Here is a 27516-nt window from a genome sequence, read left to right on the forward strand (position 1 = left end):
AATTCCACAACTCTACAGGCCCAGATCACCAACATCTTCATCACCTTTTTCTTTTCCATTGGTAATGAGGTTCCCACAGGTCTGTTGCCCTTTGTACATACAGTTGTGAGCAAAGTCATCAAGGCAGGCACTAGGGTGATCCTGCAATACACGGTATTTATGTCCAGACTTGAAGTGTCAGATATCCAACGTAATCCAGGTGCAGGGTAAATTAGTTTATGTGGTTGTAGTGCTTTTGCTGACGTGAAACCCATTGTGGGTCTGCACAGTACCACTTAATAACCCTACCCCTATGGAGTTTTGTTATATGTAAGTTGCACTGGGAAGTTAGAACCAAGTGAGAATGGTCATCTACTGGGAACTCTAAAGAAGCCCTGGATTCTGTAGAGAAGTCTTACACACCCTCTGAACAAAGCCCTTGGGTTAATTACCTCCTAAATTTCCATTTTAAAATGATGAGATAGTGCAGCTCATGGAGCCTTCCTCACAGAAGAAGGTTGGGTGGTAATGGACTGCAGTAGCTTTAAATTCCTGGTCATCTTTCTGATGGTAATGAGATTTACGATATAGGGGAAGAACAACCTGGAGAAGAAACCCATGAGGATTGGAGTGTGCCAGAGGTACTGGGATTTCTTCCCCTACACCACCCTTCTGAGTCCCCACCTGGAGTACTGCATCCAGCTCTGGGTCCCCCGGCACAAGAAAGACATGGACCTGTTAGAGCAGGTCTGCAGGAGGGCCACAAAAATAATCAGAGGGCTGGAGCACCTCTCCTGTGAAGAAGGGCTGAGAGAGCTGGGGATGTTCAGCCTGGAGAAGAGAAGGCTCCAGGGAGACCTTTTAGCAGCCTTTCAGTACCTAAAAGGGGCTCGTAAGGAAGATGGGAAGAGACTTTTTACAAGGGCGTGTAGTGATGGGAGAAGAGGTAATAGTTTTAAACTGAGAGAGGGTAGATTTAGATTAGATGTTACAAGGAAATTTTTAACTCAGAGGGTGGTGAGGCACTGTCACAGGCTGCCCAGAGAAGCTGTGGATGCCCCATCCCTGGAGGTGTTCAAGGCCAGCTTGGATGGGGCTTTGGGCAACCTGGTCTGGTGGGAGGTGTCCCTGCCCATGGTGGGGGGAGGTGAGCTAGAAAATCTCTAAAGGTTCTTTCCAACCCAAACCATTCTATGACTCTATGATCTGGCAGAGGGATTTATTGTTTGTAGAACTTGGAGAATAATGTGTGCTTTGTGAGTAACATGATGTTCTTTTGCAGCATGAAAATAACTGCTCAGAATCAACCCTCTGTCAGTAGCACTGATGCTGTAAAATGAACTCCATAGCTTTATTTTATCCTGATATTTCTGTGTATCTGCTGGCATTTCGGGTAGAACAATGGTGAACGGTTTGGCAGAAGCAGAAGGTGTTCTGAACACAGGAGTGCTTTCTCATGGAGGGCATCAATTGTACATTTGCTAGCACAATAAAATACCTGCTAAAACAAGTAGTAAATAAATTACTAACCTGAGCATCACCCGAAGGCCTGGATTGTTTTCTTAACGTACTGTTTTCTTACCTACTTTCATTGCCCCAAGAGCTCTCCTTACTCAGTGTTTTTTATAAACCTGTTGGGTCAAAAACCTCTAAAGAGGAGGCACGGTTAGAGCTGAGCTTCTTGTGTTTCTGTCACTGAAGCAGTTCTTTCTAATGTTATGCCAGAATCTGTATTTGCAACCTCTGGTCCACCATTGTTCTCCAGCAAGTCAGTGCAATGTTTTCATCTTTTACACACAATTGTTGAGTCTGTCACCCTACCTCTTGCACCTGTTCCAGGGTTTTTGGAAAGGGCTGTGATTTCTGAAGGGTTCAATGTGATTGTTGAAGATATTGCACGTAATTGGGACAGTCATATTTTACTTGATTTTAAAGCCATCATCTTCACAGTGAAATTCCCTCATTGCCACTGTGTCACTTAGACAAGACCATCAGAAATACAGATATATAGAGAGCAAGGTCTTAAAATTCTATCACCATTGCTCTGCGAGCTGCCTGAAGTAAGAGGAATGAACAAACATGTTTAGTGAATTTAAGGGTTTCTCTGCAGAATGCAACAATGGCAAGTCAGGGCAAGGAGAAGTGGGATGCTGATGAGATGAATTACAGAGATTCCTTGGACTATTTTGGGTCATTTTCATCCTCAGAAATTTTCATCTTCATTTTCAGTAGGTCAAGAGTGTGAGATCTGTTACACCAAACTGCCAAAGTTTCTGCTGTCACCTGATTGAGGAAAAATATCCAAGCCATCTACTGCCATTCCAGCAGCCAAAATCAGCAACGTTTCCACCCAGAAGCTCTGACTTCGTCCTGTCAGCTTTTTTTAAGTAGGTTAATGTTTTTAGTACAAGCACCTGCCTAGGAGGAATTCAGAACAGAAGATGTCATGAAATTGAATGGTGTTTCAAAATGGTCTTTTATGTTTAAAATAATATAAGCACATGAGGGATACTTTCCTAGTTATGTTATTCATTTTCATATTTAATTCAGCAAAAAAAATAATTTTTTAATTTACTTCAAGCTGCTGCAAAATTTCCAGTTCACCACACCTGAAAGCTGCAAAATGTATGTGTCACTTGGTAAAGACTACACAGAATAGAAAGGCTCTGGGATCTTCATCTCCAGACAATGAAGCTTATTAGTTGTGAAAATGGAACATGTATACTGGGCAAGATCTGGAGAGCCTTTTCATTTAAGAACGTGTCTGGCAGACAGGATTCCCTAATTCTGCCCACAGAACAGAGGACAGAGAATGCTCACTGCGTTATGCAGCAGTTAATTGCACTTTTTCCCAGTGTTCAGTATGTGGCACTATGCCTCATTGGAGCTCTACAGTAGAGTTAAAAAACTCTCTCTGTTTAAAGGTCACCTCACAGAACAGTTCTAAAACTGCAGCCTTATTTGTATTGTGCTAAGGTATTTGTCCCTGTGCATATGCACAGAAATGGGAGAAATGGGAGTGAAGTTCAGCCTGGGAAGAAGAGGGGGTGAGGGGAAGGTGTTTTTAATTTTAGTTCTCACTATCCTACTATGTTATTAATTGGATGTATATTAATCTTCCTTGAGTCAAGTGTGTTCTTCCTGTGACAGTAATTGGTGAGTGATCTCCCTGTCCTTATCTCAGTCCATTAGCTTTTCCATTGTAGTTTCTCCCTGCCTCCTTCTGAGGAGGGGGAGTGAGAGGGCATCTCATGGCCAGTCAAGGTTAGCCCACCACAGGTAGATTATCACGGGTTCAGCTGGGAACAGTTATGTGTCATCCCTATTTTTCCTATGTGGTCTCTGAGCTGATTTGATACCATGCTCAAATGGCTGAATTTTAAGATTTCACTGATGTCTTAAAATTTGGAGTATGCTTTCATCAGAAAAGGGAAGTGATGGAGCCTAAGTAGTAAAAAACTGGCAGAACCTACAAAGTTTAGGCAGAAAAGTTTTTCCCTACAGAATTATCTTTTCTTAAAATAAAAACAGATCTTCGTGTCCAAATTGTGTTTTATTTGTTTAGGTCTATTAAACCTTTGTTTGGTTACAAGAAGACAGTATGCTTGTAAAATGTGCTTTCATAATCAGTTCTTGTTTCCAGAACGTCTTAACAAGGTACCAGATATGAACAAAGCCTAGCAATGGCTAAAGTGAACAGACTTCAGATCAAGAGCTATACTTTAGAGTCCGAGGTGGTTAGATTGCACATGGAGTACTGTTTGATCCTGTTAACTACAAACGTGGATCAGTCTCAAGATTTTAAAATTAAAATGTGTTCTGTCTGCACTTGCTTGGTCAGTGACCGAGCCATGCTAACAGGGTACCTTTGATCCTGAGTCCTGGCAGCCACTAGATGATGAAGTTTCTATCCTTCTATGAATCATACATGAGTTTGTTCTAGGAGATTTTAAAATTAATCCTTTTTCTATCCTGTTTAATCAACCAGTGTAAGAGACTCAGATATGGTCGTGTACGAATACTGAACTTTGCTACTTATGGTGGTGTTAGTTGCCAATCTGAAATATTTCTTTCCATGCCTTTAGATTGCTGTATTTCAGCATAATTAATCATCAGAATCCAGTTTTTTTAAATATCTACTTCAGTCACGATTATGCATCCACAGCTGGCCTAAGGTATAATGTGAATGGTACTATCAAATGCAAGTGACAGACTGTGTAGTGTGTTAAAACAGCATTGTTTATTCCTCTCACCCAGGAAATTAAACAGATTATCTCATTTCTGTTGCCAAAATTCTGGCAGCATGAAAAAACAAATGAGTTACGGTGTCTTTGCAAGTCATGGAATTATGATTCAGGTGTTCCAGTGGATCTGCATCACTGCAGTAGGGAAAGCAGTTTATAGCTCCTTCTCTAATGCAGATACCAGTATCTTTTATTTCTGATCTATCCTACTGGTTTTTGCGATTCCATTCTTAGCAGTTTCCCACCCAGATGACTAATATACTTGATTTAATACAAAATGTAGCATTTATACTCCTGACTGGAAATACGGAGTTCAGACTGTATGATGCCACTCTCGGCCCAGTTTCACATTCAGATGTTCATGATGATTTGCTGGGGCACTTTTCCTAGTAAAAGGGTGAGTGTACCTCTTCTTATGTATCTTTTTGGGCCATTTACAGGTTTGTATGAATGGTTATTAGATATATGTGTTCAAATAGATTTTTTTTTATCAAGTGCCTGTAGGTTTTAAATGAACATCTAGGCTTTTTTATCTTCTGTATGAAATCCTTTACAGAGAAGATAAAGTGTTTGTATAAAGATGCGTCTTGCTCCTTTCGTTAGATTTAATTAGTCAACACTGGATCTTATGCATTTTCTTTTTTTTTTTCTTGCTGCTGACATTCTTTCTCTCGTGTTTCGTAACTTATTTGTGTATTGACCTGAAGAATATTCCAATTTTCTCTATTTAAAGAGAAGTTTCCCTTTGAATTCAACATGATTTTAGTTTATCATTAATGTCATTGCATAGAATACCTTTTAATTTTAGACTTTTGAGACTGTATACTTCATCCATGTTTGTAGTTAACAGGAACTGTAGGGAAAAACCTTTCTGCCTAATCCTTGTAGGATCTGCCCAAATCTTTTAGGTTCTTCCATTTTTTTACTGCTTAGGATCCATCAGTTCCCTTTACTTAAATACACTTCGAAAGTGCACTCCAAATTTTAAGATGTTTGTCACATCTTCAGGCTTGCTAGCCTGAACAAAATTCTGTAATTCTGGGGAGAATGTAAAAGCAAGCATTAGTTCCTCTCATTTGTCTGTTTTCTAGCATGGCTGTCTTCATCTGCTGTGCAGTTGAAATGTGCAAATAGTTCACAGAATAAAATAAATTCTGTTTAAGGACAGTGAAAGCTTGTGGAAGTGCAGAAAAAGGTTATTTTATGCTATGGAGATATAGATAAGGATCCCATACCTTAAGGTAGCTTGTTGGACCAACTCTCTGATTTCTTAAGAATTTCACAGTGATAATGCTTTCACTGTACAGCTCTGGCAAGTGCAGATAACTCATAATCTGCCTAATGGAGCTATTTGTATAGCTATGGACAGATGTCAGAATAATTAGTGTTGAGTCAAGTTATTTGACTTGTTCATTTTACAAATTGAATTATTTCAGCTAATTGTGCAGCATGGCATAGATGTGGTGAGGGAAGACAAGAAAACTTCCTTTTTTCCTCTACTAAATTAATGAAATTGTTAAAAGAAAATGTACATTCAGGATGTGCCAACAATGTCCAGCTTCACATGCTGAATTTTGCAACTACCATTGCAGTGTGACTCTTCCTGTTTTTGCTTTGTTGTTGTTGTTGTTGCTGGGTTAACTGATGCAGCATCTCCCTGTAGCCCCAGACTACTCTGGAGAAGGCTATTTCAGCTTTTCTGATCCACTGTGAGGAGCCTGTCTTTCTCCGTTAGATGGGGACATCTCAGCTAGGTGCGTAAGGCTGTGCTCCTGCCTCCTGTAACTGATGAAGAAATGAAAAAAAAAATAAAGGATTGTTCTCAATTTCAACTTCTTAGATTACTGCCTTTTCTAAGTGTGCTTAATAGGTTATTTATAATAAAGTTTATTGATAGTAATTACAAAAATACATAAAATTCAACTCTTTGGAGTTACACAGAAAATATTCTGTGCGAAATTAACCCATCTCCCCTTTGTCCTTTGTGGTATACCCTTTACTAGTTTATAGTAGTTTGTGCTAATTTACATTCTTTTTTTTTTTTTCCCTTTGAGTGTTTTGAGAGTAAAGCCAGCACCATACATAGCAAACAAGTTGTATTTACATGTCTTCATGATTTTTGAAATCTAGATTAATTCCAGAACTGCTTATCAATGATGTCTCTACTCCAGAAAGTTTGCAGAAGGGTGCTTTAGGTGCTTCTGGATTAACCAACGTTACTGTCCCACTTTCATTCCTTATGGAACAACACTCTGTGATGTGAAAGTAGGAAAGCAACAGGCAAAATTCAGGCCCCTGTTGTGCTTGGAAGGGTGCAAATATGCAGAAAGATTGTTCTTGCTTAGAAAACTTGAAACAAAAACTTGAAGAAAAGCGTGAGACAAATGCTGTCCATGTCTTTTATAAAGATACTTTAACATAGATTGGAGAGTTGAGGTACAAAGTCTTGGATCTGTATTGCTGTGGTTGATCTCTTTCCAATTTTGTGTCCAAGCTGTAGTCCCTTGTTGACCTCACTGTATATGTCTTGGTTTATAGTTTGGTCTACTTGTATGCATGTAGAATAGTTCCTTTAGCAAGGCAATTTGAATGTAGATATTCAAACACTGCTACCAGAAGTAGTCTAATGCAACCCTTAGAGTTATGAATGCTCTGCCTGCATGGACGAGTATCAGACTGCAAAAATATTTGATGTGGACAAACTCAGAAACTAGTCCCCCAGATCAGGAGAAGTCTGCTTTTTTTGCTAAGATGTGTGTTTTATTGTTTCTGTATCCTCCTAGTCTCAGTTTCTTTTTTTTCTTTTTTTTTTTTTTCCATTTGTCTATTGCATCCCACCTGTTCTATATTGTTTAAGCCCCTGGGGCAGGTGCTGTCATCTCATTATCTCTGTCATCTCTTCAGGTTTCCACAGTGTCTGGCAGGGAATCCAGGTTCTACCAAAATGTAGTAAGTGTAAGGGTAACGTGGATTTCCTGAACGTTTTCATCCAAAGCATTAGCTGTAATACCACCACATGTAAGGTCAATTGCATGTGTAAGCTTTACCATTAAAATAATTGTGTACATAGTAAATTATAAATAATGTCACAGTAAGCTGTGGGCACTGCTTTGGCAGTAGGCAGCAATGTCAAGTTCCAACATGTCTCTGACTGAAAATGGCTGAGTGCTGCAGAATGAATTCACTGACTCAACTCTCTTTGGACTTGAGAGAAAGCATCTTGTGTTCACCCTATTTTATGCTTCATGTCTGCGACTTCAAATTATGACAAAGTAACCTGTGCTCTGTCAAACTGTGTTTGATTTCACAAGGAAAATTTTAAAACTTTAATTGCTAAAAAGCCTCGTGGCTTCCTTTTGCTGCCATAGTATGAGTATAATAAACCTTCAGAACTTTGTAACTTAAAGCACAAGTTCAAAAGAGCATATTCACAAAATCACAGAGTAGTTGAGGTGGGAAGGGACTTGTGTAGTTCATTGAGTTTAACCCCTACTGCTCAAAGAGGTGTCAGCTAGAGACAGTCTGTCAGCATTGTGTCCAGTTGTGATCTGAATATCTCCAGGAATGGAGAGCCCACAGCCTCTCTCAGTAGCCTGTGTGACTACCCTCATAGTACCAGTTTCTTCTTACATTTAAGAAGAATACTGGAAATGCAAGAATTTCCTATATATTTGTGCCCATTGCCTCTTGTCCTTTCACTGGGGACCACTGAAGAGATCCTGGTTCCATTTTTAGTGCCTGCCATCTCATACACATCGATCAGATCACCCTGAGCCTTCTCTTCTCCAGGCTGAACAGCCACAGCTCTCTTAGTCTTTCCTCATACATTGGATGTTCCAAGCCTTTGATCATCTTTATGGCCTTTTCGTGGACTTTGTCCAGTACATCCACGTCTCATTTGTACTGGGGAGCCCAGAATTGAACGTGGCACCCCAGATGTGTTGCACCAATATCCCACCTCCCTCAACCTGCCGACAGCAATCTTCCTAATGGGCAGTCCTCCAGGACCCCCATTTCCTTTCACGGTTCCTAGCTGATTGGCACCCAGCTTGTACAGATGCACGGGGTTATCCTTTCTTATTCTTTCCCAGGGGAAGGACTTTGCATTTCACATTTGTTGAACTTCTAGAGGTTCCTCTTGGTGCATTTCTCCAGCACGTCCAGGTCCCTCTGAATGTCAGCACAACCATTTGATGTATCAACAGCTCCTCCTGATTTCATATCATCTGCAAACTTGCTGAGTGTGTACTCTGTCCCATCATCCAGTCATTAATGAAAATATTAAAAAGTATTGGACATCACTATTGACTGCCCTCCAGTTGCACTTTGTGCTATTGATCAGAACCCTTTGGGCTCAGCAGTTCGGACAGTTTTCCGTCCGCCTGACTGCCCATTTAATCTAGTCTGTATTTCCTCCGTGTGTCTGAAGATTCTGCAGGCATCCCTGTCATTGCTAAAGTCAAGATAAAACATCATCCCTGTCATTGCTAAAGTCAAGATAAAACATCATCCCTGTCATTGCTAAAGTCAAGATAAAAAGAATCCACTGCTCTCCTAGTCCACCAAGCTTGTCAACATCACAGAAGGTTGTCACGTTGGTCAGGCACATTACCCTCTTCATAAATCCCTTCTGATGACTCCTAGTCACCTTCTTGTGATTTCTTCATGTGATTAGAAATGTTTTCCAGGATTATTTATTCCATCGCATTCCTGGGGATCAAGATGAGGCTGACTGGCCTGTAGTTCCCCAGATCCATCTTGCCCTTCTTGAAGACAGGAATAACATCAGCTTTCTTCCAGTCCTCAGGAGTCTCTCCTGACTGAAAAATTGTCCAGGGTGGCCTCAGAATGACATCAATCATCTCGCTTGGTACTTGTGCATGTATACTGTCAGGTCCCATGGACATCTGTATGTCCAGCCTGTTCAGGTGTTTCCTAGCCTGATCCTCCTTCATAAAGGGCAAATTTTCCTTGCTCCATACTTTACCTTTGGTCTAGAGAGCTTGGGACTCCTGCAGGCAAGTCTTAGCAGTAAAGACCAAAGCAAAGAAGGCAATAGATACCTTGGGCTTTTCCACTGTCACTAGGTTCCCGGTGCTATTCAGCAGCAGGCCAGCATTTTCTCTCCTCTTCCTTCTGCAAGCTGATGCACGCCTGCTATAGCCCTTCTTGCTGTCCTTCATAACACTCATCAAATTCAATTCTAGGTGGCCTTCAGCTTTCCTAACCATTTTCCTGTATATTCCTCCCGGGTTCCCTGTTCCTCCTTCTGGCCCGCCAGCCCTGACCCCCAAGCTCTTGACAGACTCATTGCCATTCCCAGCCAGAGCCCTGTGCATTCCCCCTGCTCTCTCACATGCAGGACAGCTCTAGCTCCTTGCCATCCCAGTCTGTCATTCAAACTGAAACATTTATACAGCATTTCTTCCACAGCATTTTAAAACGATGAATAACAAATATAGAGCCAAATTCTGTGTCACTGTACAGGGAAGAGAATTACAGGCTCTGTTTTTATAGTCCTTCCCACACCTATGTGTCTGATCAAATGGTAGGAATGTCAAATGGATGATAACGTACCATCATTTCTGGAAGTATTGGCTTTTAAAGTTAATCTTAAATGGGATGCTTTTCAGTAGTCATGTGCATACGTTAAATAACCATGGCATGCAGAAAGTATTTTAAGACCCACATAATTCTGAAATACCCTTTAATATTCAGCGAAGGTCATGGTACATTCCATGCACATAAGATCAGAAACAAACTTTCTAATGCTATTTTACTTCTCAGTATAGATTTCTGATTGGGAGCCCACATTAGTCTTTTGTTTTTCTGTTTTTCTGTAGGGCAGTTATAGTGGCACAACAAGTTTTTTCATGCCATTCCACTGACATCTCAGTCTTGGTCTTGGGCAACCGCTTCACAGAGGTGCCAAGAAGAATGATAATACAACTTTATACACATGCTTATCTTTTAGCTGAGATTTCCAAAACAATTGCTGCCAGCTAATAATGTGTACTGTTATGAATTATGGAATCTGGAGTGTTTGTCTTACAAAGAATGAGGACAAAAAAAATTACTTTAGGAGCTGAATAGTCTAATGTCCAGAATCAGCCTATTAAACCAAAGGCAACATCATCTGTAACTGCTTCTAATATCAATTTCTATTTATCTACTGATGATCCCAAAAAATAAAAATAAAAATGAATAGATACTTCCTTAAGCTTTACATTTAATCAACATAATTTTATATTCACAACATAAAAAGCTAACCATCTGTAAGCCAGAGATTTTGTAATAAAAAATATACTTCCAGATTTTCACATTGAATTAGCTGCTTCTTGGAAGAAGGAAGAAGCAGATATAAGGTTAGATTCAAAATAGTTCTGTGAAATGTATCTGATTCCTTTATGCAGCGACTTGCTACATGAGGGAGGGGAGAAAAGCAAATCCCGGACTTGATGTCAAAACAATGTACATTACTTTTTAAATGTTGACTTGTGTAACAAGCAAGGCATGAAAACAGAAGCACAGTTCCCAGAGTAGCGGCAGTGAATATTTTATCTTACTGACAAAGAGCAACAAGAGAGTAAATTCTTAAGGCATACACTGTGCTTACAATGCGCTCTCATTGTGACAGTAATGGTATTTGCAATCCCAGCTGCACTCAGGCCTGTGATATGAAAGCACCTGTTTCTCAGAGTGAATGTTGCTATCATCTACCCTTTACTGGCCCTTAGTCAGAGGAATGAGATTTGGTCTGTTGTTCGTGTTGGCGCATGTAAAGAAATGTCCGAAAAACCTTTTTTGCCCTAAATTAAACTGGAAACATTTTGGCATCATTGGCTCTTCTGAAATTTTCTCAGTGCCAAAAAGTATCTTTTGGTGACTGAGCACCTTTTTTATATGTAAACCAGCCTTTTTCTGACTTCTTACAAATATACAACTTAAATGCCTTTCTAAAATTTTATGTCTGTATCTGAAACATAGAAGCAGGAGTACCACTGCAATTGCCGTAATTCAGTTGGATGTGGTTGGTAGTATTTAGCAGGTGACTCATGGCCTTGAGTAGCAAACGTTCACCACTTCTTTTTTGGAGATTGTTTTGACTAAGTCTAATGAACTCAGAGATAGTGAGTTGATTATGGATAAAGGAATATGCGTCTCTGGGAAGGTGCTCTAATTTTTCTTGGCACCCTTTTCTTCAGTATCCTCTCCAGGCTGAGACATGAGACTCAAAGGGAATTAGAGAATGTTGCTTATAAATTATGGAGTTACAACCTCATGGTTACCATCTTGTTATCAGTAACATTAGACCATCCTTCACACTTCAACTTTTTCTCCTGTCGTTTGTCAGCTTACAAGATTTCTACATTCTCTTCTTAAAATCATTCATCATCACTGCATCCATTCTCTGTCCAAATCTTTCGTGTGGAGTCTCAACACTCACGCCAATTTCTTGTTTCCTACTTTACATTTAAGCAGTTGAGGAAATTTTAGGTGATTCACTAATGTAGTTGCACGGTAGCAATTCAAGATATCCTAGTACTGTTTTGGAGAGACAACCCTGGAGAACTTTGGTGGAGAGCTCTGGAAAAGGTGAGGAAACAACATAACAGGTGAAAAAATATGTTCAAGAGATCTGTGGATGATGGTGTGATAAAGGACATGTAAGCAGAAAGTGCAAACTGAATCCTGGAGTTACCCATAACGCTTGATTGGGTAAGGCAGAGTGCAGCAGCATATTAGCCTACTTAGCTGTCTGAGCAAAACTTCTTGCAGCAAGAATCTTTCACTTCACATTAAAAAGCTGCAAACTTCCCTTTTGTCTTGTAGCCTGACTAGAAAAGGAGGGTAAAATCCGGTTCCCAGCCCCTTGCTTTCTGCCACCCCTTTGAGATCAGTGGGAAAAATCTATCTGATTTCACTCTGGTTATTTGTTCAGGAACATTTGTCAGGAAGAGGGCAGAGCAATCACTACCTTATACCTACCTCTATTAAACTGGGATGAGCTGGATTTGGCATTATCCAGAAGTAAGAGCAGCAAGCAGGTCGCCTCCAGCTCTGCTTTGTTCTGAGGTTCAGCCTCCCATTTCAGAAATGCTGCCAGACTGCAGGACATTCTTTCCACCTCTGTTAGTCAAAACCACACCAGAATCTCCCAAGGTTCCTGGAGTGATTTCTCTTCCAGACTGCCACCTCTGACAGCCTCCACTCAGAGGCAGGATGTGCACCTCCCTGCAGGAGATTTCTTTAGATTGTATGGCAGTGACCTAGGCATGACAGCACAGCTTTGCTACTTTTATCTACTGGTAGATATGCCCAGTATAGCTTTTAATGCATTTTGGTGGGACAACAGTAGCAAATGAATCTCAGTAGTACACACTTTGTGCTCAAGCACCCAAACTGGCTTGGGTGCTGGCTGCAGACTTGATTCTCAGCTCCAGCATATTCATTGCTATTAGTAGCTAAACTTGGTAAATTTAAAATAGGAGTTACCAGCATTACTGCAGTCACATTTCTGATGGTACTGCAGGCATACATTTTATCCTCACACTTCAGGCATTTTTTAATAGGTATTTTAAATAGATGGGTCAAAATAATCAAAAAACATTTGCAACTAATTTCCTTCCTTACGTTGCTAAAATGTAAATTCCCATTAATCTAAAAGCCCCAATTCCCCTTCCCTAGACATCTGGGATAGAGCTTGAACCTGTAGAAGAGAAATTGCTGAAAATGTAACACTCTGGTTTTTTTCCATTCATTCAGTGACTAAACTACAGAAGTATGGACATGGCTTTCAACCTTACTGCAGTTTAAGTTCTTACTCTCCAGTGGGTATAGGGCGAATATGGTTCTAACATAATAGGGGGAAAAGTAATGTCATGGAGAAAAGTTTAATGAGATGAGATCGTTTTTCACCTAGCAAAGTACTCATTTTGTTGTCATTTAAAAATTCTGTTTCACAGACCAACTCTCCAATCAAGGACCAGATGCTCTTGTTTGAGTAGCCTCTACCTCCCTATGAACTCCACACATGTATTAAGAAATGGCATTACTCACTGGAAATGCAGATCCTGCGTTCAGCTCCTACTCCTTCAATAACTTGGAAAGCTTGTGTGAAGTGCAAACCAAGAAAGGACTTTTCTACAAAAAGGCCAAACTTCTGCACCCTGGGGAAGACTTGTGCTGCTTAGCCCGCCTGGATGACCGGACCAGGTTTGTGATCATCAATGTAGGTGGCATTAAATACAAAATCCCGTGGACCACCTTGGAGAACTGCCCCTTGACCAGGCTTGGGAAGCTAAAATCTTGCAACAATTATGATGAGATCATGAACATCTGTGATGACTATGACGTTAGCTGCAATGAATTTTTTTTTGACCGTAATCCTTGTGCCTTCAGGACAATCATGACTTTCCTGACAGCTGGGAAGCTGAGGCTGCTCAGGGAGATGTGTGCTCTTTCTTTTCAGGAGGAACTTGTGTACTGGGGAATAGAAGAGGACCACCTGGAGTGGTGCTGTAAAAAGAGATTGCGACAGAAAGAGGAGGAGGCAGCTGAGGCCAGGCTGTATGAGGGGGAGATGGTATTTAGTGAAACTACGCAATGTGCCTTCCAGGACAATAGCCGATTGAGTTTGTGCATGAGAAAGCTCAGGGATATGGTGGAGAACCCCCACTCAGGGATCCCAGGAAAGATCTTTGCTTGTATTTCAGTCTCTTTCGTTGCCATCACTGCAGTCAGCCTCTGTATCAGCACCATGCCAGATGTCAGAGAAGAAGAAGATCGGGTGAGTGCAGCTTTTCTCAGAGTAAAGTGTGTTTTGTGTTGTCTCCTTGGGGAAGGTGATAGGCAAAGTCACTCTGGCAACCATGCAGGTATTGTATTCGGTATTTATGATGTGGAGAGCTAGCCAGAGTAGAACACAGAAAGCATTATGCATTTAATATTGAGGGAAGACTGGGCCAAGCTTTGTCTTGCCAGCACATCTTTGCCAGTTTACACTAGTCGATAGTTTTATCTAACAGATTTGTTTTCTGTTATCATGACAAGATGACGAACTAGCTGTTGTGGTTATCAAAATTAGCCTTGCTTGGGAGTTAATGCTTTGAAGAGCATTCAGAGTTAAAGCTAACAGATCAGTTTTCCTTAGAAGAACTTTAATGTACCCCTTTTAATGAACTCTCAGTAACTCATTGTAAAAAACACATCTAAAAATATTTTAATGTTACAGGTGAGTTAAAGGGCAGGGAAGCTGAGGCAGAGATTTAACTGTAGAAACAGAGTAAATTTCCCAAGAATTTAGTGCTTTGTTTGTGCAGAAGTTCAGATTCCTAGGATTAGCTGTATGTAGGCCAAAGAGAGCTCATGCGAAGACTGATAAAGGAGGACTTTCACAATTGAACTCAATATATGCTGGAATGCAATCTAATGGGTTTGGAGTGGCAACTTTTGGCAGAGTTCATGGCCTCTTTAGTTTTATTCAGATCATAGAATAAAATCATAGAATCATAGAATCATAAAGGTTGGAAAAGACCTCCAACTTCATCTGGTCCAACCATCACCATACCACCAATGTCACCCACTAAACCATGTCCCTAAGCACCACTTCCAACCACATTAAACACCCCCAGGGACGGGGACTCCACCACCTCCCTGGGCAACCTGTTCCAATGCCTGACTGCTCTTTCTGAGAAGAAATGTCTCCTCATTTCCAACCTGACCCCTGCGGCACAACTTGAGGCCATTCCCTCTAGTCCTATCACTGGTTATTTGTGAGAAGAGGCTGACCCCCAGCTCCCCACACCTTCCTTTCAGGTCCAAGAAAGATGCTAAAAGTTTGGGCTTCTTTTCCAGCCCAGTGATCATTAAGTGTGTTTGTGAACTTGACCTCCCAAGACAGTACTTCATCCAGGCAAATTCTGTCTAGTAGTTGAATACTAAGCTCACGTTAAAGCAGATCTCATCTTGTGTGCCATCTCCTAGCTGCTGAATGGCTCATCCCTCACTGCTATTAAAAGAAAGAGAGTGGTCATTAACTGTCAGAAGACATTTAGTGTTTTGTAGTGTTGGAAGTAAAAGCATGCAGATGAAAAATGGGTCCAGCAATTCCACAGAGACTCGTGCTGCATTTGACTGAGTACTTTGTGTGCAGTTAAATCAACCTTTGCTTGTATGCTTAGGTTAGATATCAACTGAGTTGTTTGATTTGAATCATTAAATAGCAGCAGTTCATGCCAAGAAAAAAGAAAAAATATTTCATATGTTGCTTGATGGTTGATTCATTATGACACCTTTGTTTTCAAGGCTTTTTATCACACAAAATTTGAGGATAGTAGCTAAACTGGGTAATAGGTAAAGCTATACTGTCCTAATAATTAAAAAAAAATATTTCCAAAATGTATGCCTTTTACTCTAATTAAACAACGGCGCTCCAGTATGCTAGAATTTTAAGCACAGGGGGAATATTTTACTGTTGAAAACTGAGATATATTTTATATTTAGAGGTTCCTTGCTTTAAATGAGAGCTGAACAATTGCTTTCAGAATAATCTGTTAGAGTTTAGGCTCCTTACATTTTTAGCAATGATCAGGACATAAATAGGGACTATTCACTAATAAAATTTCTTGGGAGGAGAAGGGTAATGAAGGGGATAGAGCAAACATATGAGAGAAGCATGGAGTTCTTGGTAAGCTGTGGCCATTAAAAGGAGCACGTTTTCATACAGGCAAGTACAAAATTGTACAACGAAAATGAAGGCAAACTTACTTTTGCAAAAGTGGGGAGTCTCTAAAAAGGATTTAGAGGACAAGCAATGGAATACAAGTTCCTTTTGCAGTATAAAATCAAAAGGGTTAATACAATCCTTGAATTTGCAAGCTTAGGGAGTAGTGATTAGAAGCTGAAAGATAATTTTGTGCCTCTATGCAGCATAGGTGAGAGTGACATTAGAATACTGCAGTCAGTTCTCACATTCACATTTTTAAATGTTGTTTTAAAAAGTGGAAGAGGATGCAAAAAACTATCAATATTAGACACCTGGAGAAAATGCCATACAGTAAGAAACTTGAACATTTCCGTTTGTTTAGATTATCAAAAGGAACATCAAGGTGACTTGATTAATCAAACAAGAGTCTTTTATTGGGGGAGGGAAATATATAAACTAAAAGACCTTTAAATTAAGCAGAGAAAGGATGTGTGGTTAAAAGCTGACTCCTAATAAATTCATATGGGAAACTAGGTGCCAATGTTCAATACCATGGTGATTAATTACTGGGGCAGTATGAAGAGAATTATTGGATTTTGTGGTTTTTGATATTTTGAGTTCTAAGCTCAGTGCCCTGCTGGAAGGTAGCCTTTGGCTAAACACATGCTAATTCATTCAGAAATAAATTACTGATTTCAGTTCAAGTTGCAAAGGTGAATGCTTGTGATATAAAGGAGATCAGAGTAAATGATCTGATGTTTTCTTATGCCCTTAAATTCCAAAAGCACAGACCTTCTGCAAATAAGCTTTGTTCTGTCCTTTCCACAGAGAAGGACTGTGGACAGACTGGAAGCTGATATTTTGTTTGAGATAAAGGTAATTCTGTAGCACAGAGCACAGGTGAGGTATCACTTCTTACATAGCTTATTTCATGTCATGTTCCTGGCCTACTACTGAGCCAGAGCAGGTCAGTGCTCTGAGGTGTAATTAGTCATGCCAGGAGTCATACACAGTGACTGATTTTGGTCCTGCACAAATGGATGTAAATACTTGTGTAGATCTTTTCAGCCTCAGTAAAGCTGGGCAAGGAGTCAGGCATCTGCCCACGTGGAGTGGCTTGTAGGAGCAGAGACCTAAGTTACAGACTCCTTGTGTGTCGTCTGTACGTGGCTTGGCAAGGCAAAGCAGCTCCTCAAATACTAGGTGTGGAGAGAAGAGAGCTCATATGATTTCAAAGGCATGTTAATCGTCCTGAGCTGTATCCTTTAGTACCTACTATAAAATTCGTACTCAGGGATAGCTCTTTGGTCTGATTTTACATTCTCCTAACAAGCAGAAATATGTCTGCATCTCTTCTGGCTAAGGAACAAAAACAAACAGTAAATATTATTTCAAGGACGCGCAGTACTCAGTGTGTACATTTTCCAGGCTGTCTGGCTGGAGTTATTGTTGTTATGATTCTGTGTCAGAGCTGTTGCGGTAGGTACTCTGATTAACAAGCGGTGGTCTTTTCCCTGAGCTGGCATTTTCTAGAAGAGATTTATGTGCCACCTATCTGTCCTGTTATTGCTGCAGGGAAAGAGAGGACCTTATAATGAACTAAGTGTTCTGGAGAGCAGTTTTTCATACCCTGAGCCTTTAATATGATCCGAAGGGACCAGCTGTTACTACCAGTGACGTCTTGCAGAGGTGTAAGTAAATGTGGGATCTTAAAAGCCTTAATTACCAAGTATATGAGGAAATCATAGAATCATAGAATCATTAAGGTTGGAAAAGACCTCCAAGATCATCTGGTCCAACCATCCCCCTACCACCAATGTCACCCACTAAACCATGTCCCTAAGCACCATGTCCAACATTTCCTTGAACACGCCAGGGACGGTGACTCCACCACCTCCCTCGGCACCCCCTTCCAACACCTGACTGCGCTTTCTGAGAAGAAATGTCTCCTCCTTTCCAAACTAAACCTTGCCTGGCACAACTTGAGGCCATTCCCTCTAGTCCTATCACTAGTTATCTGCGAGAAGAGGCCGACCCCCAGCTCCCCACAACCTCCTTTCAGGTAGTTGTAGAGAGCAATAAGGTCTCCCCTGAGCCTCCTCTTCTCCAGACTAAACACCCCCAGTTCCCTCAGCCACTCCTCATAGGACTTGTGTTCCAGGCCCTTCACCAGCTTTGTAGTCCTTCTCTGGACACTTTCCAGGGCCTTGATGTCCTTCTTGTAGTGAGGGGCCCAAACCTGAACACAGTACTCGAGGTGCATTATTTTAGGTATCTGCCTATGTCTTTTCAAATACAGAAAAAAATGAATCATACATTTTGTTAACTTTATTAGCTGCTCCAGATGTTCTAAATGACAGTGGCAATGCCTAGTGTCAAGAGTGGGAAAGCATAGTGTTCCCATGCACTGCAACCATCTTATTCTCATTAATGGTCACCCTGATTCATCTCAAGTTTTACTCTTTTTGGAAGTAGTATCAGATTTCAGGTGCTGTACAGTTATTAATAAACCTGGCAGAATCAGATCCTAAACTACTTTTTACTTACCAAACTATGACATGCCTTCTATGATTTTTTTATCATTTAGCTTTTGTTTACTGATTAAATCAAATAAAACCCACCAATCCAGTGATGCACATGCTAGCTGCTTCTGAAATTTTCAGGAAAGTAAAGTGGCTTAACCAAGTTGGGAATACATTACAGTAAAAGCTTTAAGAACACAGTAAGAGCTGAACAATCAAAAGACTTTAAGAGATTCATCTGAAAGCCAGGTGGTCATCATACTAGACTCTTCATTTTTCTTCTTGGAAAAAAAAGAAATTTCAACCATTTCTATCTGAAGAAAGCTTCTTTATTTTGTTAGACAATCTTCCTCATCACAAAAAAAATACGGTGAACAAAGAGATTAATATCAGCCATTTTGTCCTGATTCACAAAAGCATTTGTAGGGCTGAGTCCCACTGAGCTCAATCATTTGTAGTGGTATTGTGTAAAAGCAGGAGAAGAAAATCAGATGGTACTTCCTTCTTCACTATGCTTTCTAATGCATTGGGAAAAGCTAGGCTAATTAAAGATGCTCTGATAGGAAGTTACAGTTCAGTAACCTTCAGCTGAAGAACGTTACAACAAAGAGAGAGACTCATAAATAATGAAGTTAATAATAGCTCATAAAGAAGCCTGAAACTATTTAACCTTCTAAGCTTAATTTGCACACTGTGCTTCGACTTTCATGAAGAGTAGATAAATTTTGAATGTGTGTTTTAAACAAAGTTGTGACTAAAGACTTCGGTTTGCAAAGGTACATGACAAACCTAATTTCAGACAAGGTTAAGAGAGTCTTGCATAACAAGTCATCAGGAGAAGCTGTTGATGTATGTATGGGCTGGATGATCAGGCAGTGAGGTGCATTGAAAACTGGTTGAATGGCCAGGCCTAGGCTGGTGATTGGTGGTGCAAAGTTTGGTTGGAGGCCAGTCTGGTCGGGTGTCCTGGTGGACACCAAGTTGAACATAAGCCAACAATGTGCCCATGCTGCCAAGAAGGCTAATGGTATCCCGGACTGCATTAAGCAAAGTATTGCCAGCAGGTTGAGGCAGGTCAACCTTCGCCTCTACTCAGTGTTGGCGATGTCACCCCTGGAGTACTATGTCCAGTCCTGGGCTCCACAACAGAGTACAAGAGAGACATGGAGCTACTGGAGAGAGTCCAATGAAGGGCCATAAAAATGATGAAGGAAAGGTAGAGAGAGCTGGGACTGCTCAGTCTAGAGAAGAGAAGGTTCAGAGGGAGTCTTATTATTGATCCCTGAAGGGATGGTACAAAGAGGATGGAGGCAGGCTCTTTTCAGTGATGCCCAGTGACAGGACAAGAGGCAGCGGGCACAAAATGGAACGCAGAAGGCTTTGCCTGAACATAAGGTGACTTTACTGTGCAGGTGACTGAGCACTGGTACGGGTATTCCAGAGACCTAGTGGAGTCTCTCTCCTTAGAGATATTCAGAAGCCATCTGGACATGGTCCTGGGCAATGTGCTGTAGGTGGCCCTGCTTGAGCAAGGGAGTTGGACCAAATGACCTTGACCTAGAGGTCCTTTCCAACCTCAACCATTCAGTGATTCTTTGATTATTAATGTTGATTTCTTTAGGTTTGTAGTCTAAATAGGTCATTAAATGAGGAAGAAATATAAGTATTCAGGGCCTCGGGGTGTCAGAAATGCCAAACATTTTGTTGAATGAATGATAGATACTACCTCATCTCAAAAGTCTTCCAGTTTGAGGTACTTCTAGGTGGGGAAAACTGTCATTTTTACATTAAGTCATTTACTGATTTCAGTGAAAAAGTATTGTAGAGGATTTTAACTCAGCGGCATTTGTGTTGCATAGATAATTTGTTTTCATGAATGAAAGTCTTAATAAAATTGTAGCTTCTGTTTTTCTTTTCTTTATGGAATAAACTGTTATAGGAATTACCACACAGTCAACATAAAACATGTATTTTAAAAAAATCCCATCTGGAATTACAGATAACTGTTTATAGCATATAGGCACCAAGGGTGAGGTTTTATAAAAAGAATCTTAAGAAATTGAACTAACTTATTTCCCTAGGGATCATTGGAGAATGCTTTATACCATTTCCACAGCTCTGCTGCTTAAATGCAAAAACAATGAGCTTTGGTAGTATCAGCAGTTAAGGCATCTGAACTGTCAGTACATCATACTGATGTACTCGTCTCGCATATTGCTAGGTTGCATTTTGTGTTCACTCTGGGCAGTCCAGGCCACAGCTAGCTGGGGGGTAGGGATGGAGGGGACCAAATAACTTGCTAAGATTTGTGACCTGCCTTTTCTACAGCATTGTTGTCAGTGAAGTTCCTGCAGACTCCTAAGATTCATGTTCAGTTTCACTTCCACGTAATACTCACAGCATTGCAGAGCTGTATTTTAACTATAATTGAAGTGTTCCTTTTTTTTTTTTCATCATAAACTTAAGGTACATTTTCTGTTCAGATGGTGCTTACACTAAAATATTAACATAAACACCAAATTATAGGCTTTGAGAGCATCCTTTACCCACAGCTTTAGTCATCAGAAATATGCAAAATGTTTGCATGCTCCATCTATTTCATGTAGTTTGATCTCCTGTTTTGTGTAGTCTGTGTAGGGTAGTAGTTTTGTGTAGTTCAGTTAGATTGTGAATGCTTTTGGACAGAAAGCCTGAATATGTTTGGGGACTTTATCATCACAAATAAAAATTGCATCTATAATGCTGTTCAGATACAAGTGCACATTCCTCATATGTCAGCCTGGGAGCTAGGTTTCTAAATAAGGATTATTTTTTTTATTATTTTCATCAATGAGACCATCTTAGTTCATGCAAGATGCAATCACTGTATGATATCGTTACTATCTCAGACTGAGAAATAGCTGCAAGGTTTCTTGTGGTGCAAGTCTGAGTCATCGTAGTGTAGTATCCCAGCTCCTATCTGACGGTCAGAGAAATTTGCTGTGCATGTTGCCTTTCAGGCAGCTGAAGGTTGACTGAAAGCGGTTGGAAATGACGAGGTTTAAAAAATAAAAGGGATGTTGCTTCTGTGGGTCACACACATACCTTTAAAGTCAAGGAATCAAGGACCTCTCCACAATGTTGAATTATGTGGGTTGTTGTTTTTTTTTTTGAGTTGTGTTCATCTTTTATCTAATTCCCATGAAATCTGCAAATAAAAGACTAACAGCAAAATGTTCTCTGCAAATACGAAGAAGTGGTGATAGTGGTGATAATGTCCTTTGACCACCACAGCACAGGGAACTGTGCTTCGCCTGTGATTCATCTGAATGGTACAGCCCTTAATGTAAAAGAAATATGTGTATTAATCTTTCTTTTGTGGATCTGAATCTAAATCTGTATTGGTTATCTGCAGAGTGTTTCTCTGCACTGTTAGCTGGGGGATGAAGTAAGAATTGGGTAAGATAAAATTCCTGTTGACTTGTTGATAACTTTATGATGTACTCATGAACTCTCTCTGTCTACAAGGTATCTTCTCATGAATAAATAGCAGGCTTAGGTTTTCTTTTAAATATTGTATAAATATACTGCAATATAACATTAGTGATAAATAATTAAACAGCTAAGACTCTTCCATAAAAACATTGGTAATTCTGTCACGTTACCTTATATATGTTCAGTGCAATGTGTCTCACCCAGCAAAATGTACTCATATTTAGTTTCTTTTAAATTTCTGTGGTTCCACTGCTATAAATATCAATACCTACCAGTGGGCTTGTTCGCCAGATCTCCAGGTAAATCATCCAGGGAGTCTTTGAAGCAATCTCATGATAATAGTTGTGTGGTCTCAAGTCATATTTGTAAAATTAATACAGCTACTAAGTATAGCCGGGATTGTAATATTGTCAGGGTACAGCATAGCTTCTTCACCCCAGAGTTTGTGCCATTGCCTTTTGCAAGACAGCTTGTGCTGTATGAGTATGTTTAATATCGTCTTAGTGTTTTGAAAGAGAGGAATCTTTCGTTGATTTGTAATAAAAATAAGGTCTGTGTATTCATCTCAGATCTCGAGGGCATGTTGCTGCCCATCCCAGAGGTTTTGAATAAAAGAAAGCAACCAGATTTTTGATTGGCTACATCTCATAGAAGTAGGCTGAGGTAATGAGCTGACTGGGCTGTGCACTAAAGCATTTAAATTTATACTTACATTTTCATTGCTTAGCATGTCATGACTGAAATGAAGTGTAGAAGTTCTTGAAATTGAGGACTTTTTATAGTGTTCATGGAGACATTTAAATTCAAGACAAACTAAGAGAGGAGTGGTATGCAAATGGGAAAAAAAAAAGGTTAAAAATTTTGCAATAGCTTTTTAACAAAGGCTTAAGAAAGGGCTGAAAGAAAACTATAGGGTTAATAGACTCTAAAAAGATAAGCATAATATTAGTTCCAAGTAAAACTATTAAAAAAACAATTCTAGTCTGTTCAGAAGATGACTCAAACAATATAATTTTATAAGATTATGAAGTTTTCTGGAAAAAAAATAACTTCTAGTGTAGGTACTTATACTTCTATAAGATATTTAATTCAGTGCCTCATATCCTTCTTTAATTAAAATGCCATTTTTCAAAAACTTACCTCCAATATTAAATGTTTTACAAATTTCTATTAGATTTCAAAGTAGCAGAAAACTAACATGAGAAATCATCACCCAGTGACAGCGTATGTGGAAAGACTTGAAACTGTTTCTGGTTTTGGTTCAGAGCTGCTTAGGTGTTTTGTTGGTGGTTTGGGAGAAAATAAAAAACAAGTGCAAATTAAATTTACACATAGCACAGAAACAACACACTAGTCAGGTGCTAGAAGTACCTGTCACAGTAAACTGAACTGATTTGAATGTGGCCAGATAACTCTATGTTCGTCAGCAGAGACCACAACTTTATAAGTGAGTGTAAGTGAGTATGCCCAGGATGAAAGACTCTTTCAGAAAGTGAGAACGCAACAGAGGATTTGTAGATGCTGGTGAACAATCAGCTGTATGCAATTTCCCATGTGAGAGTAATTAACAGACAAAGCACGAGGCTTGAGATAATGTCCAGATCCGGTATCCATTAAGCAGGTAAATTAGCAAAAAAAAAGTGAAAAGAATTACTTAAAACTTGAAAAATCTGCTTTACAGTGAGATAGTGAAATATTTTTTAATGTGATAAACAGCAGAATAAGAAAATGCTTGTGGACAACAGTGAACAAGTGTCCAGAACCTGAAGGTAGACAAATCCATGCTCTAAATAGGATATATCACAGTGTTGGTAATTAAAACACCTAAAGATACTGGAGTACATCTTATGAAGATTTTAAATACATTCTGTCAGCCTTTTAAACCTCTCTGGGATGGCAGGATCCTGAACCTCGTCTGTCACTGACTGTATTGGTAGGGTGTCCTACAGAGGCTGGAGCATCTTACAGTCAAGGTTTAGTCTCAGTGCTTAGCTCTGTTCAGACCTGAGCTTGCAGCTTCAAGCCATTCAATACATCCTGAACTGTGCTTGGAACAGAAATTCCAGCACCTTTTTGAAAAGTTCACACACACGCACAGAGTTTCTGTGGGCAGAAGCTGTGGATATTTCATCCAAGACCCTAGCTTGCTGCCTGTGTACACAGCAGAACTTCTGCCTGATTCTAAGGTAAGTCACCCAGTTCTGCTCTGCTTCAGCGTCACAGATAAACACCGTTGCCTTGGGCAGAAAAAAGAAATATAGAAGAGTGCAGGGCTCCACAGTGGTCAGATTCATCATGCAAAAAATTCACCCACTTCACAAATTCAGGAATACAGCTTAGGGTGTTTTAGTGCAAGGGCAATGCAGCAGCAGATTGCCAGCTGCGACTGAGCCACTACAGAGCAGGGGAGCAAATCTGCCCAGAGGCAAGACAGGCAAATCCTTCGCTTGTTTTCAGCTAATAGGATAAAGTGAAAGAGAGGGTTAAAAAAAAGCAGGTTTGGAAAAATACGTAAGAGAAAAAGAATAAGCTTGACTCTGTCCTTCATTCCTCCAAGTTGAAAAAACAGACACCCCCAACTTCTATAGCAGGTTGCAGGGTTGCAGGAACCAGTAAAACTAATGTGGGTCAGTAAAATAGAACCAGCAGTGAGTGGGAGGCAGGAGGAGGAGAAAAGCCTATAAAATGGATTGAAAGAAGGGGAAAACTAGGGAAAATAAGCTTTAAAATGCTTTAAAGAATCAGTTGTTCTTTTTAATCCAATTAGCAAGTTACAAAATGTGTGTGTGAGAGTGAGAATAAGAAAGATTCTCTTTTAGTGCGTGAAGCAATCTCGAAAAGAAGAAGAAAAGTATATGATGCTGGGCTTACAAGCTTGAGAAGTGGGCCCACATGAACCTAATGAGGTTCAACAAGTCCAAAGGCAAGGTGCTGCGCCTGGGCTGGGGCAATCCCAGACATGAGCACAGGCTGGGAGAAGAACTCACTGAGAGCAGCCCTGAGAGAAGGACTTGGGGGTTCTGGTGGATGAGAAACTCGACACGAGCCATCAGTGCACGCTTGCAGCCCGGAAGGCCACCTGCATCCCGGGCTGCATCAACAGGGGTGCCCAGCAGGGCGAGGGAGGTGATTGTGCTTCTCTGCTCTGCCCTTGTGAGGCCCCACGTGAAGTGCTGGGTCCTCCAGCACAAGAAGGATGTGGGGCTGTTAGAGCAGGTCCAGGGGAGGGCCACAAAGATGCTCAGAGGGCTGGTGTACCTCCACCATGAAGAAAGGCTGAGAGAGCTGGGGATGTTCAGCCTGGAGAAGAGAAGGCTGAGGGGTGACCTCAGGGCAGCCTTTCAGTACTTAAAGGGGACTTGTAAAAAAGATGGAGAACAACTCTTTGCTCAAACAGATATTGACAGGATGAGGGGGAACGGTTTTAATCTAAAAGAGGGGGGATTTAGATTAGAGGTTAGGAGGAAATTCTTCACTCAGGAGGTGGTGAGGCACTGGAACAGGTTGCCCAGAGGTTGTGGATGCCTCATCCCTAGAGATGTTCAAGACCAGGTTTGAAGAGGTCCTGAGCAACTCCACCAACCAACTAGTGAGTGGTGTCCCTACCAATGGCAGGGGGTTGGAACTGGTTGATCTTTGAGGTCCCTTCCAACCCAAGCTGTTCTATGATTCTTAGGAAGCTCACAGCTGTAGAAATGGTATATCTGTATAAAGATATAAAAGAAGACCTGAAGGTCTGAAAAGACCTCTAAGATCATGTGGTCCAACCTTTTAAAAATCATCATTCTTTTCTGTGTTACTGTCGGTAATACTGGCAGTGGCACTGATAAACAAATCCTTTGCACTGAGTCCCCTGAGGTTAGGCTGGGCAAGCAATGCCTGGTCCAAGCATGGCAGGCTTTGTGGGAGCCACATTCACACATTGCCCCGGGTGGTTCCCACAGGGAGGATCTGCTGCAGAACAAAGCTGCTAGAAAGAAAGTGATATGGACAGTGGTCTGTGAATTCTTGCTTTGAATGCTGTGGGAGTTCTTGAATTTCAGATATAGTATCTTATTCTCATGGACCTATGTCTTCTTGTGTAGCTGTTAATCTTCAGACAATTTCCAAAGGTCACTGAGAGATTATAAAACTGCCAAAGCAGAGCCCAGATACAGCTAACTGCTGTTTTGACTCAGAATATCTGGTCACAAAAATGATGGCAAACACGTTCTTGAGGTCGTAGGGTTCTAAATGTCATTACTAGCCCGCTTATAGTCTTACATTGTCCTTTAGATTAATAACAATCACAGAATCACAGAACGGTTGTGGTTGGAAGGGACCTCTGAAGGTCGTCTGGTCCAACTCCTTTCTTCAAGCAGGGACACCTAGAGGTTGCTCATGACCATGTCCAGATGGCTTCTGAGGGAAGTGAGGGAAGTTTGGGTTATCCTGTTTGTGCTGAAGAGGACTAAAGAATGATAATTAAGGGTTATGCAATAAAGAATTAAAGAATGAAAAGGATTAAGTCCCATTCTGTGGACTGAGGTGGGGACTAAACATCCAGGCAGTAGATTAAGATTACAGTATTTTCAGCTAGTCCACATAAATCTGTGTGAGAACATTTGACCACACCATTAAACAGTGCTTCTCTTCATCTCCTTGTAATATTTACAGACAGCAACTGTGCCTCTTTTCCGCCTTCATTTGACGATGGCAAACAACTCAAATGCAATTAATTGTCTGTTTTTAAGATAGTTTTTCCATTCCACTAATCATCCAAGTAACCTTGGGTTATTACTTTCTCAACTCGTTCCAGTTTGAACCATCCTTCTTGAACATGAATGGTCCTTGAAGAAATCAAATCCTTCACTTACATCTTGCAGTCTGTCAGTGAGCTCCACATACAAATGTTGTTTGTTTCTTCTGAAGTAGCAGTGTAGCCCCTCTCTCCTCGTGTGTAGTGTGATCAGACTGAGAGATAGCAGCAGCTGGCTGCTGGGGCACATACCATTCCCTCAAGTCAGTCACAGAGTCTGAGGAGTTTTTAAGGTCTTAGATGTCTTTACATCCCCCCAGCCTCTCCAGATGAGGTACTGTTCCATTACTGATAGGCATCTGAAGAACAGGGAGGTTGATCGTGTTCTGTTTCATGGATATTTGTGGTCTCTTTTATTCTTTACATGCTTCTTCCATGCAGTTCTCAGTTTTTGGTTGCTCTCCATAAAGCACAGCCAGATAACACTCATTTCCCCCCAACAAATGCTGTTGCTTTTTGAGATGTGGGTTTTAAAACTAGGTGCAGCTGTGAGGAAAAACTGGTTGAGAAGCAGATGCTTATGAGAGGATGTTTTGTGCACCTGTAGTACTAGTTATCTGCTTTCCATTCTTCCCAGAAATTCCTGTGTTTTCCTCCAATATTCATATATATACACCCAATCTGTGCAGTCAGAGTGCAGCTGTTAAGAGGTTTACAAGATTTTCAGGGAAAAAGGTTAAACAGGTCTCAAGGTTCAACATTTTTAGCTTAGGAACATTTATAGCTGGCGGTTACCATAGTCTGTAGGCATCTCTTGTTCCTGTTGGCGTTCCATGGTTATTTGCAGCTTCA

At 40.6% G+C, this 27516-nt stretch overlaps 1 protein-coding gene across 3 annotated transcripts in view; it reads left to right on the forward strand.

The window, feature by feature from the left end:
- Nucleotides 1–27516, forward strand: part of KCNG2 (potassium voltage-gated channel modifier subfamily G member 2) — a 56223-nt gene that overhangs the window by 21005 nt on the left and 7702 nt on the right. For 2 of the 3 annotated variants that reach the window (XM_083824471.1, XM_083824472.1), the window contains exon 2: nt 13190–14013. In XM_083824471.1, the coding sequence (XP_083680597.1) occupies nt 13270–14013 (744 nt within the window). In that variant the 5' untranslated portion in view covers nt 13190–13269. Of the gene's footprint in view, nt 1–1631; nt 2367–13189; nt 14014–27516 lie in introns of those variants that run through there. The other variant, XM_083824470.1, reaches the window with a different exon arrangement.

The sequence above is a fragment of the Anser anser genome (genome assembly GCF_964211835.1).
Source record: "Anser anser genome assembly, chromosome: 2".
Classification (NCBI taxonomy): Eukaryota; Metazoa; Chordata; class Aves; order Anseriformes; family Anatidae; genus Anser; species Anser anser.